Source organism: Perca flavescens, chromosome 3 (genome assembly GCF_004354835.1).
Source record: "Perca flavescens isolate YP-PL-M2 chromosome 3, PFLA_1.0, whole genome shotgun sequence".
Taxonomy (NCBI): domain Eukaryota; kingdom Metazoa; phylum Chordata; class Actinopteri; order Perciformes; family Percidae; genus Perca; species Perca flavescens.
The window spans coordinates 40,023,421-40,036,479 of record NC_041333.1 but is presented as its reverse complement, the minus strand read 5'-3'; the positions used below and the strand labels follow the sequence as shown (position 1 = coordinate 40,036,479).

Genomic DNA, 13,059 nt, shown 5'->3' with positions numbered 1-13,059 from the left:
AGAAAGAAAGAAAGAAAGAAGCTTTTAGTTCCAACATGTATTTACATGCATCTGGACCTTCAAATCAACAATCACTAGGAAGGAAAGAGAGGTTAAAGTGTCCGGGGTTGTGAGACTGAAAGATAGGAAACTGCACAATATTAAGAGAAGGATGCACAGAGAGGAAACTGATCTTTAAAGTGCTCATATTCTGCTCATTTTCAGGTTCATAATTTTATTTTAGAGGTTGTACCAGAATAGGTTTACATGGTTTAATTTTCAAAAAACACCATATTTTTTTTGTACTGCACATTGCTGCAGCTTCTCTTTTCACCCTGTGTGTTGAGCTCTGTTTTAGCTACAGAGTGAGACATCTCACTTCTGTCCCATCTTTGTTGGGAGTCGCACATGCGCAGTAGCTAGGTAAAGACTACTAGCCAGTCAGAAGCAGAGTATGAGGGCGTGCCCTGACAGTACCTAGGTAAGGACTACTAGCCAGTCAGAAGCAGAGTATGAGGGCGTGCCCTGACAGTACCTAGGTAAGGACTACTAGCCAGTCAGAAGCAGAGTATGAGGGCGTGCCATGCTAGCAGCTAGGTGAGCATTATAACGTGTGTTCCAAAGTGACCACGTTTGTCTCTGAAGTAAAGGCTGGACTACAGTAGAGCTGTTTGGAGCAGTTGGTGAACAGTGTTTTCTGTTGGAGATGGTAAGTCTCTTTGGGGGGGGGACTTTGGGCTTTTTCACTTTGTAAACCTATAACTTGCACAAAAAAGATATATAACACAATAAAGGAACAGGAAAAAAGCCAAAAAGCATTATATGAGCACTTTAAAATGTGTGGCTGTTCCTTTAAATCTGCCCAGACAGGTGGATTATTTCTGCAACAGTTCTTAAACTGTGTGTGTGTGTGTGTGTGTGTGTGTGTGTGTGTGTGTGTGTGTGTGTGTGTGTTTTTTCAGTGTCGCTGCCGTCGATGGAGCTGGGCTGCGGTCTGGGCGTGACTCTGGTCCTGATGCTGCTCCTCTTCGTTGTTTATCACGTCTTCTGGCTCGAGCTGCTGCTGCTCTATCGCTCCTGGTTCGGCACCGACGAGCGGCACACAGGTGAGAGATGCCAGGCGCCTTGGTGGGTCTTCTGGTTATCTACAAAGACCCTAAATAGAGTTGTTATAGAGTGTGGTCTAGACCTACTCTATCTGTAAAGTGTAGTTCGGCAGTACTTTCATTCAAAAGAAGGCCATTCAAGTCCAGCTACATGTTCAATGCTGATTGGTCGGGTGGTGGCGAGGACCCTAAACTATACACAACATGGCCACTGTTACAACATTTGGTCTGAAACATCCGAAAGAATACGAGTTGTGCACTTGAGACCGTTTTGGTCTTTAGCGGAAAGGGGGAGAGGGACTGAGAAGTTGTTAATATTCAAAAGTCCTGGATCTTCCCAATCACAAAGTTCTATCTAATAAATTTGGGTTTTCTTTAAACCAAATTGTCAAAAAGAAATAACGTGGATGGTTTACAACAATGCTCTTCACAAGTTAAATAAATGATCAGTTCACTACTTTGATTGAATTTGGGTGTTTTTATTCAATTTTATAGCATTTAAAGAAAATAATTGATGTTGAAAAGAGCTTTTATTTGGTATAATCATGATTTTTGTCCTGTTTTACTGCTACAATTATGAACCTTGAGAAGTCTACCGCTTTAAAAGAGTTATCAGCTTTTTGTAAAATTGAAAAAACTGAAGTTTAATAAATAAAACTGCAGATTTGTTCCTGCCACCTCCACCACTTCATATTTTACGCCCCGGTACTAAAAGTCTTCTTGTGTTTAACGACGTGTGGCTGCAGTCGGAGCATTTAGATTATTAAACGTCAGATCAGGAGAACATTTAAGAGAGAGTTTTTCACACGCTGCCAGATTCATTCAGTCATACCTGAAAACTCTGCTGCGGCAGGAACATTTCCACTGTGTGTGTATGTATGTATGTATGTATGTACACACACACGCACACACACACATCTTCTTTTTGTATTTTACTTCATTGTTGGTAGTGTTTTTCTTGGTTTCCTGTGCAGATAAGGACATGGAAACTTGCACAGATATCGAGAAATGTTCTTCCCCAAACTGACACGTAAAGTGTCCTATCTGATATCAAAATTGTAATTGTGTGTGTGTGTGTGTGTGTGTGTGTGTGTGTGTGTGTGTGTGTGTGTGTGTGTGTGTGTGTGTGTGTGTGTGTGTGTGTGTGTGTGTGTGCAGATGATAAGGAGTACGACGTGTACATCTCGTATGCGAGGAGTGGCGAGGAGGAGCAGTTTGTTCTGTCGACGCTGCGCAGCGTTCTGGAGAACGAGCTTGGGTACTCCGTGTGTATCTTCGACAGAGACAGTCTGCCGGGAGGGAGTGAGTACTCACAGATACAGCAGTACACAGACACATTTATACTACAGTACACACACACACACACACACACACACACTGAAACTACAGTAAACACACACCCACTGATACAGCAGTATACAGACACAATGATACTGCAGTACATAGACACGCTGATACTACAGTACACTCACTGATAATACAGTACACAGACACACTGATATTACAGTACACAGACACACTGATACTACAGTACACAGACACACTGATACTACAGTACACAGACACACTGATACTACAGTACACAGACACACTGATACTACAGTACACAGACACACTGATATTACAGAACACAGACACACTGATACTACAGTACACAGACACACTGATATTACAGAACACAGACACACTGATATTACAGAACACAGACACACTGATATTACAGTACACAGACACACTGATACTACAGTACACAGACACACTGATACTACAGTACACAGACACACTGATACTACAGTACACAGACACACTGATATTACAGAACACAGACACACTGATATTACAGTACACAGACACACTGATACTACAGTACACAGACACACTGATACTACAGTACACAGACACACTGATACTACAGTACACAGACACACTGATACTACAGTACACAGACACACTGATACTACAGTACACAGACTGTTAAAAAAGGGACGAAGCAAACCGGCTCTGAAAAGTTAAGCCAATGCTGAAGTGCCTTTCAATTCAGTTTATTTAAAAAGGGAACAGCATGATTAACACACGCACACACACACACACACACACACACACACACACACACACACACACACACACACCCCTCTGTCTTATCTCTGCTTGTTTCCTCTCCTCTCTGAATAATGTGTGTATGAAGACACGTCAGCCTCTGTGGTTTTACACTCGTGTAAAGGACATTGATTACTGGATAGAGAGCTGATGCTGCACAGTTTCCTCTGAAGATGAGATAAAGCGACACCGTGTGCTTTAGCAATACTGTGTGTCAAATGAATAATAAATAAAGCCAATTTGACAGAGAGAGACACACACACACACACACACACACACACACACACACACACAGAGAGAGAGAGAGAGAAAGAGAGAGAGAGAGAAAGTAATTCAAATCTATTTTTATAGCACATTTAAAAACAGCTCGTACTGACCAAGGTGCTGTACAGCACATTAACCACCATTGTTTCATCTTTGCAGCTCTAGACTTTATGTACGTTTTAAAGTAAGAATGTAAGGAGGAAAGGACAGAAAAGGAAGAATGAATAAGGAGGGACAGAAAAGGGAAGGAAGGAAAGAGGACTTAAGACAGGAAGTACATTAAGGAGGTAGGGAAAGAAGGAAAGGGAGAGAAGGAAGGAAGGATGAAAGGAAGGATTCAGTTTCCTGTCCCAGAGGAGAGAAGAAACTAGAAAATATTTAACGAGCCGACATCACGCAAGTTTGACTGTGTGTGTGTGTGTGTGTGTGTGTTGTATGTGTGTGGTGTGTCTGTCTGTGTGTTTGTGTGTGTGTGTGTGTCTGTTTATGTGTGTCTGTGTGCGTACTGAAACACAGTTCATCCATCCATCCTTAGTTGAGTTTAGTTTAGAGCGTTATCGTATCATAAGTCACGTCATCGTCGGAGAATGTTTGTCGAATGATTTGATTTGAAATGTGGCATTGGCCAGTCAGGAGCTGAGTTGGTGCTCGACATTTTTGACGTTCTTTAGAATTAGTTTTTCTCACTTTTGACGGATTTTTGTAATGCTTTTTTTTTATATTTTAATGCGTTTTTCGACATTCTTTTTTTTTTTTTTCAGTTTTTTTTTTTAGGTTTTGGATTTTTTTTGGGAGTGTGCCTATGTTCCCACATTTCTAAGATTTTTTTCAGAATTAGGCACTATGTTCCCACATTTCCTTTTTCATACATTTGTATCAGATTTGATCCCCCTTTCTCCCAATTTGGTAGCCGATTTACATTTTATATATATCATATATATACATACATATTATACCAGTAGCAATGGACATAGGAACATAGGGCTGTGGGACCATAGGGCTGTGGGACCATAGGGCTGTGGTAACAAAGGGCTGTGGGACCATAGGGCTGTGGGACCATAGGGCTGTGGTAACATAGGGCTGTGGTAACATAGGGCTGTGGGACCATAGGGCTGTGGGACCATAGGGCTGTGGGACCATAGGGCTGTGGGACCATAGGGCTGTGGTAACATAGGGCTGTGGGACCATAGGGCTGTGGTAACATAGGGCTGTGGTAACATAGGGCTGTGGTAACATAGGGCTGTGGGACCACAGGGCTGTGGGACCACAGGGCTGTGGGACCACAGGGCTGTGGGACCACTGGGCTGTGGGAACACAGGGCTGTGGGACCACTGGGCTGTGGGAACACAGGGCTGTGGGACCATTGGGCTGTGGGAACACAGGGCTGTGGGAACACAGGGCTGTGGGAACATAGGGCTGACCCTGTTTTTTTGACGTTCTTCTGAGAGAAAAAAAACTATATTTGGATAGGGTCAAGTAAAAATTGAATTTGGTCAAGTAGAATTTGTTTTCCATTCCCCGACCGGACATCTGAAAAGAAGACCTTAACACTGAACCCTGCATTCCCATTCATACACACATCACCATGCAAGCCTCACTTTTACATTTGTTCAACATTTTATTTTTTTTGTAATTTCTTTAAAATCTTTTGTAGCGTGTTACCCATTTCCATTTCCTCCCTCCATTAACGCTCCTCTCTCCCCACAGCCATCACAGATGAGACTCTGAGTTTTGTGGCCCGTAGCCGGCGCCTCCTAGTGGTCGTTAGCCCCGGCTACGCCTCCCAGGGCTCCCAGGCTCTGCTGGAGCTGAAGGTCGGCATCGACAGCATGGCGCGGGGCGGGCACCTGCGGGTGATCCTGGTCCAGTACAAGCCGGTGCGACGGCAGGGATGGGTGCGGGAGCTGAGGCGGGCCCGCGTGGCCCTGGCTCTGGTTCGCTGGCAGGGGGACAAGTCCCGGGAGCTCACGTCCCGCTTCTGGAAGCGCCTGCGGGTGGAGTTACCCGTGAGGAGGGTTAGCGGTGGGGAGGGGGTGGCTCTGATGAGGCTGCACAGTCAGAACAGCACAAACTCCCAAACCGGCCTCATCACCAACACGGTCAAAGACACGCAGAAAGTGTTCAACTCTGCAGCGTAACGTTGTGTTGTAAACATTCGGGGCTCAGCCCAAACATAGTGGGGGGGGCCATCTATACGCACTGTTTCCCATGCAGTTTGATAACAGAATGCCTTAAAATCTGTAAATCATTTGGGAAAACATGTGGAGCCTACATGTTTCTATTTGTAAGTTACATAACATAGGGAGGGTAGGAATTAGAGCCTGACCGATAAAGGACTTTTAAGGCCGATATCAATACAAATATTTGGTGATTTAAAAATCCGATATTCCGATATATCGGCCGATATATTTTAAAAGAAATCCAGAAACGCGTAACAAAACAAACAGATTTCTCTATAATTTGTTACATCTCACTAAAATATGATAATGCAGTTTAAAAATAAACTTTTTATTGTCACAACAGAACTGAGGAACATCAAATTATATATTAAAGTTCTGATAAATAAAATGTAGAAAAATACAAACTTAAGACATGAACCTTAAAGGGTTAAACACGAGTGTTGCCAACAGTAACGTTGGTGGACAAACTGTGCAACACCAACATTCAGAACATGGCTGAAGGGGGATTTGTCCAGTTTTATTTTATTTTTTAAATATTTATTTATCGGCCGTTATAAATGCCGATACAAGATAATTTAGAAAACGCTTAATAATGGCCCATATAATATCGGTCCGCTGATATATCGGTTGGGCTCTAGTAGGAATTGGTCAAAGCTATTTTTCATGCCGTTTGATAACCGTATGCCTAAAAATCTGTACATTGTACATCCTGTACAACCAACTTTGTCTATTTGTCTGTTACATAACCGAGGTAGGGTAGGAATTTGGTCAAAGACACGCAGAAAGTGTTCAACTCTACAGCGTAACGTTAGGGGTGGAGCCAGACGTTGTAAACATTCAGAGCTCAACCCAATCCTAGAAGGGTGCCGGGGGGCATGCTCCATTTATTGGCTATATGAATTCTCTTTATGAACATTGGCTCCATCCTCTCTGCAAAAACCATCCCTTCCGGTTTCACAAAACCAAGATGGCAACGTCCAAGTTGCCAGACTCGAAGCTTTAAAACGCGGTCCACAAACAATGGGTGACATCACACAAATGCTACGTCTGTTATTTTCTCTTTCTCTTGTGTCTTAATCATGTTTTGTCTGCAAAACCTTAATTTTAAAAACACTCAACAGCTCCAGAGACAGTAAAACAGGAACTCACCGTGCTCCTGAGATATCGTTCCGTTTATCTTTTTCATAAACTCTTAAACAGCTTCAGTATTATTCATCCTTTCATTATCAGCATCATTACCATAAATCACTTTTCATCTGCACACTATCCATTGATTATCAATGTTTGTTTCATATTGTTCGGTTACATGGTAACCTTGGTTCTCTGAGTGATGCCGCTCGGATACCACTCCAAACAGTGTTAATCAGTGAACCCATGCACACCTGGATCATTCATACTCAAACATGGGCCATGTACCACATAGTGTGTCTTAAAATTATATCCAGGCCAACTGCCCCAGTGGGTCCGTCCCCTGTACATATGGAATATGTAACTCTGTGGAGAAATAGTCTCAATACGATAGAGAACACTATAGTTTGTTGTGTTGTTGGTGTCCAAAAAAAGGTAAAAGTATTAATCCTCAGAGGACCGTGAATATTTGTACATTTCTTTTGCTTTGTATTGCATCTCTAGAGAGAAGTTGGGGGGTTTTCTCTTTCACTTGAGTACTCATCAGGATTCATCTCTCAAAGCAGCATCTAGTGGCCATTAAGACAAACTGCATTTAATACAGCCGGCTGTGGTGGTTGCTTAACTTTCTTTAGATTTCTTCTTAGGGATATTTTGGGGCCTCTATTTTTAAAACACATTTTGTCACATAGAGATCTTTAGTGCGCTTACATATCTGCAGTGTGAAACCAAAACTTACCGGATCAAATGCAAGACTTTCTTGACTTGCAAAATTATCTTTCAAATTGACAAACGTGTAATTCATGGCTCAATTCAAACAGGATCTAAAGTTTAGATCCTTCGCGGTTTGCTAGCTTGACAACCGTTGACAACAAACGCCGCTGGAAGCTGTCACGAGACTATATATTATATGCCATAAAGTGATGGAAAAAAGAAATTGTGCGGCACACGCAACGACTCAGCAAAAAGGTGCGTTTTAGAACAACGCCGCACTAACATAATTCATTAAACTTTGATGTCAAGTAAGGGGCTACAAAATATCATCCCGCAGGCCTCAATTGGCCCCCCCGGGCCGAGAGTTTGAGACCCATGATCTAAACATTATTTGTCTCTCCCCGTTCACTACATACAAATGTTTTACCAAAATAATGGTAGACACAGGAAGTGAAGCAACTACACTTCTCTTTATTTACGATCATTTCTTCTGGCTGGATGATTATGATGGGTAGTGCATTTTCCAGGGAAGGACAGTCTCCAGTGTAGAGAGATGCAACATCCTTTAAAATCTCCACAGCTGTAAAATGATTCAGAGGAAACCCAAAAGCACAGAGGACAGATCATGTTCTTCAGTATCAAATATTAGTCAGAGATAAATGTTTTCACAGATTAAAACTTATCGGCTCATTACTTTAAAATGTGATTATTTTGCACTTTCTGTTTTTTTTTTTAAATTGTATTATTTTCTTATTGTCTTATATCTACATTAAATCAAGTTATATTTTTCTTTATAAAAATACTATGATGTTCATGATTAACACTTTTGAAAAGAACAGTATTGTAATGGGAGAATGCATCCTGCACTTTGAAGTATTTCATCTTATTCTGTTTAATAAATGAATTGTTCATCACATGTCACCATCATTTATTCATTGTCTGTTTTTCATTTCATGTCTTCCTTTTTGCACAAAAACACCAAAGCATGTAGTTTGGATCTTAAAGCACATATAGTATTGTTGGAATGTATTTATTCTTTACTGTAGAGAAGATTAACGTGAAATCACAGATTCTTTCCACCCACTCTCATGTCAATAAACACATTTAACTTTCATGTTTAATTATAAATATGCAGCGCAGTGCAGTTTGTCATTTACATAAAGCAGCAGTTCTTAATGTATGATGCTAAGATTGACATGCTATTATTTAGCATCCTGACAATGTGATGTTAGGGGACCCGTTAGTGTGGCTTGACAGAGAGTCCGGGGATCACTGGCCATGTTTGCAACGAACGAGTCTGTCCCAGATGCAACGTAACATCATGGCTTCGCGTAAACATACGCGCCCACTTTCTTAAACCAAGCCGAGTGTTATCTGTACGCATTTTGAGCACCGTATACAGCGGACGGGTTGGGTTTAGGAAAAGAAGAAATCAACTGTTGACTTTAGGAAACATGACACGAGGGACACGATCCCCGCCCTCCTGGGTGAAAGTCCTGTGTTGTTTTACACCAACCTCCCTACGCGGATTTTCACCCTTTCATACTCCTCGCTACGGCGTAAATTCACACGCAATCGCAAGGTAATGTAAGTCAATGAAGGCCAAACGGCGTTGATAAACACGCTAAAAAACGAGTATGTCTTGATAACACGCCAATAATGGCATATGAATTGGAGCGTCATACATATACGCCACTTCATGAGATCAGTCTGCCAGATGTGTCCTGTTGAAACAAAGAATCGACTTCCTCCGCACCAACACATACGCACTCAACGCTTGGTCAGGACCCATTGGCACACTTTTAAACATGAAACCACTTAGATAAGGTAGGAAAAGATCAACCAGTACTCCAAACCATGACCCACAGGAGTGTTTTCAGTCTTTAAATCCAGGGACGTGCACTGACATATGGGGGGGCTTTGCTCTAAATGCAAAGTTAATTAACCAATTGGGGCATTAATTTATCATATAACAAATTAAGTAAAGTCATCTTATATCAGCTTTCACTAACTTTTACATCTGATTGTTTGTTTTAAATTCACGTAAAAATATTCCTTAGCCTCTCTCTTCTCTACAGAGCACACACTAATGTAATGGACATTATGTGACTATGTTAGCCTGCTGCTGCTACATAGGTTGTCCTTAGCATTGGTTGATAATTTAGCATTATACGTTAATATTATGCAATGCTGCGCGACGTGATGCAAACGTTACAAGCTGAAGCTGCACATTATTTGAAGCTCAAGTGGATTTTTTAAAACCTATTCACAGGCCATTTGTCATTATCTCCATAACTGTAAAAACTCACATGAAGGCAGACGTCTTTCCCTTCTCTTTAATATGCAGTGCTCCGTGTGTGATATTATAAACGTCACGTGACTGTGGGCAAAGGGCATCGCTCAAGGCAAAATGAATGAACCCAAGATTTAATGATATGGCGATTTAATTTGTTGTAAATGTACCAATGATCTGCTTATTGTATTGATGCAACCACAACAGGAAATAAAAAATAAAAAGAAGAAAGAAAAAGTTTCTCTAGGCTCTTTCTCTGGAGGGGCAGCTGAGCCAATCAGGGCAAACAGGCTGTTGCCCGGGCAACAATGGCCCGTAACTGTCAAACTACTACGACCACTAGAGGGCGTCGCCACTAGAAACCTAAATGTAGGTCAGATAGATGCTGGAACAAACAACCTATGTGGCTGTTTTGTGGGGGAGGACAGTTTTTTTTGTTGCCAACAATGGTGACAATGGTTTGTTGATATTTCCATAGTCTATATCGACGACGATTCATTTAGGGGATTGCTCCCGTGCAGCCGGAAGATCTGCTGGATGTCCGTCCCCTTCCTCTCTCTCCGTGTTGGCGTTCTAACCTTCGGTGGATTTGTGAGGACTATGGTTAACTGCTCCTCAGATCTCTGCAGGGTAAATCCAGACAGCTAGCTAGACTATCTGTCCAATCTGAGTTTTCTGTTGCACGACTAAAACAACTTTTGAATGTTCCACCAAAACAAGTTCCATCCTGAGACTATTTAGCACCGTGGCTCTGTCCGGAGATTAGCGCTGCCCAAGGTGATTGGTTTAAACAAATGCCTTAAAAAATATGTCCCCCCGTGCGTTTTGGATATTGCAGTAGTCCATATTGCGATTTTGATAAAATTGCGATTAATTGTGCAGCCCTAATCAGTATACTTTGTGTCTAATCCATTTGTTTTTTATCAGCTGCAGTTCCTGACTCTCCTGTCTGTCCTCTGTCAGACCTGTCGGACGCCATCGTGCACTCGATGCAGCGTAGCCGGCGCCTCCTCTTCGTGCTGAGCCCAGACTTCCTGACGGAGAAGAGCTTCAGCCTCCTGGAGTGTCGCCTGGGTCTGTACCTGCAGCACGGCCACCGGGCTTCCATTGTGGGCATCGTCTACCGCTCCATCAGTAAGCTTCCCTGCGTGGAGGTGGCTCAGCTCCGGCAGGCGGCCTCCACCACCGTGACATGGCGAGGGAGTCGGTCCGAGCCACGGCGGTCCCGCTTCTGGCTGAGGCTGAGGCTGGCACTTCCCGTCCGGCCGCTCGCTATGGGCCGGCGGATGATCGACAGCACGTCGTCTCACTCGGACCTGGCCGCTCTGGCGCTGCACAGAGCGCAGCGGAAGCAAGAGCAGAAAGAAAGAGCCAATCAGAGCCGCAGAAACAGGCAGGCGCCCCCCAGAGGGAGGGGCAGGGTGCAGAGGGAGCGGTGGTCGCAGCACAGCACCAGCTGCTCGGGGTGCGCTGGGTTTACTGGAGGACAGGTCGAGGACAGGGGGGTGGGGCTAACAGTGGAAACACAGATGCAGCAGGTGTCCCAGGACAGGACGGAGATTGGGTTGGACCCTGTCCCCAAAACAGAACCAGACTCCGCACATGACCCTGACTCAACTCCTAGCCCCGCCCCCGCACCTGGCCCTGCCTCAGACCCGGCCTCGGTCCCGGCCCCTGACTCCGCCCCTGACTCTGCCCCCTCCACCTGCCAGCCAGACGAGTGCGACGGCAGCGGTAGCTGATTGGGTTTAGGACTTCTGAGTTTTCATTAAAATTAAACTAGCCCCAACCAGCCAAGCAAATTCAATTTGATTTAATTCATAGTATCAAATTCTAACAGAAGTTACCCCAGGACAGTTTACAGGTAGACCCAACAACGTCCCCCACGAGCATGCATTTGGGGAGGAAAAACTTCCTTCCAACAGGCAGGAATGGACGGACCCTGAGAGAGAGAGGACACTAAAGCCCAGCTGAGCCTCTGACACGGACGTTTCACACTCGAATCATGCACTTCTGTACTTACATTTGCTATTTTGAATGCACATTGGGTTAGCACTGCGTAGTGTGGCCAAATGCAGCACTACGAGTACCTGGATGTGTGGATCGCCTGACACTATTCACACTCAACAGTCACCATCTTTGCTACGGAGCGGGAGCTACGTCTTTTCAGACTTGTGCAAACGGCACTGAGGAAGTTGCAGAGGTTGCAATTGAAATGGCAAACACCAAACTACACAATACAAATGTAATTTAAACATGTATTTTTCAAAAAGTACCACTAGTCAGATAGTGAGAAAATAAGCTGGTATATGTTTTGTCGGTTTTCAGGTCAGTGCATACTGACCATGCTCGATTTGAGATAACACTACCCTGTCAAAATGTATGCAAGTATCCAATTTGAGACACAGCATGACACTAAAACCCAGCTTAGCCTGAACACAGACTTTTGACACTGACTTTAAGTGAAGCTGCTTTCAAGTTGCATAGGAAAGAAGGTCAAACGGATGTAATGTTGGATCAGACTGCACAGTATCAGCCGGATTATAGCTGGACCCAGCAGACATGGCGTCGGAAGGTGAGGGACATCCAGTGCGGTGTACTTCCGTTGATCCAGACTACAACAAAACTCTCAGCAGAGCTGGAGAACGTTCAATCTCAAAAACGGCGTGCACCGATTTTGCTGCAGTTTCAAGATTGAAGGACATGTTTCCTCTGAACGGTGTGCAACGAGCTTTGTCGTATGTTTTCTCTGGTTCGGTGGGCATGTCAGAGATGTTTCTCAATCAGCAGCGACGCGTCTGTAAACTTGTGAAATAAAAAGGCATTTCTAAGGATGATTTACAAACCCTTGTTTCAGCATTAATAAAGTTTTTCGTACATTTAGTTGAGTCTGAACACTCCAGCCAAAGGCTCTATATGTAAATATATTGTAAATGTTGTTGCACAACAAATATCTTGTGTGCATAAGATGGAAAATATAATCTTTCAGAGACTTGAAGGCTCTATAATTTCAAAATTCTCTGACCATTTTGCACCATTTTACTTAATACTATATCCCTTGTGTTGTCCTTGGGTCAAATTTGACTCATTTTCAAAGTTTTTAACATCAGAAATATGAGTTTCTTTTAAACAAATTGCCCAAAGATAACATGGATGCATGGATGTACATTGTATGGAATCCATACAACATTTAAAATAAATTATGATTATTTCCATTAAATGTTGGGTCTTTTATTTAATTTTATAGCATTTGAGAAGAATGTTTAAATGGTTTCAAAACCGTATCCTGACTAAACTT

General features: G+C 43.1%; 1 protein-coding gene across 2 annotated transcripts in view; it reads left to right on the top strand.

Annotated features, from left to right (window-relative positions):
• The window catches only part of il1rap (interleukin 1 receptor accessory protein), a 35,689-nt gene extending 29,696 nt beyond the window's left edge, over nucleotides 1-5,993 (top strand). For both annotated transcript variants that reach the window (XM_028574482.1, XM_028574483.1), the window contains 3 exons: nucleotides 942-1,085; nucleotides 2,244-2,387; nucleotides 5,154-5,993. In XM_028574482.1, the coding sequence (XP_028430283.1) occupies nucleotides 942-1,085; nucleotides 2,244-2,387; nucleotides 5,154-5,584 (719 nt within the window). In that variant the 3' untranslated portion in view covers nucleotides 5,585-5,993. The remainder of the gene's footprint in view (nucleotides 1-941; nucleotides 1,086-2,243; nucleotides 2,388-5,153) is intronic.
• The last annotated feature ends 7,066 nt before the right edge of the window (nucleotides 5,994-13,059 follow it).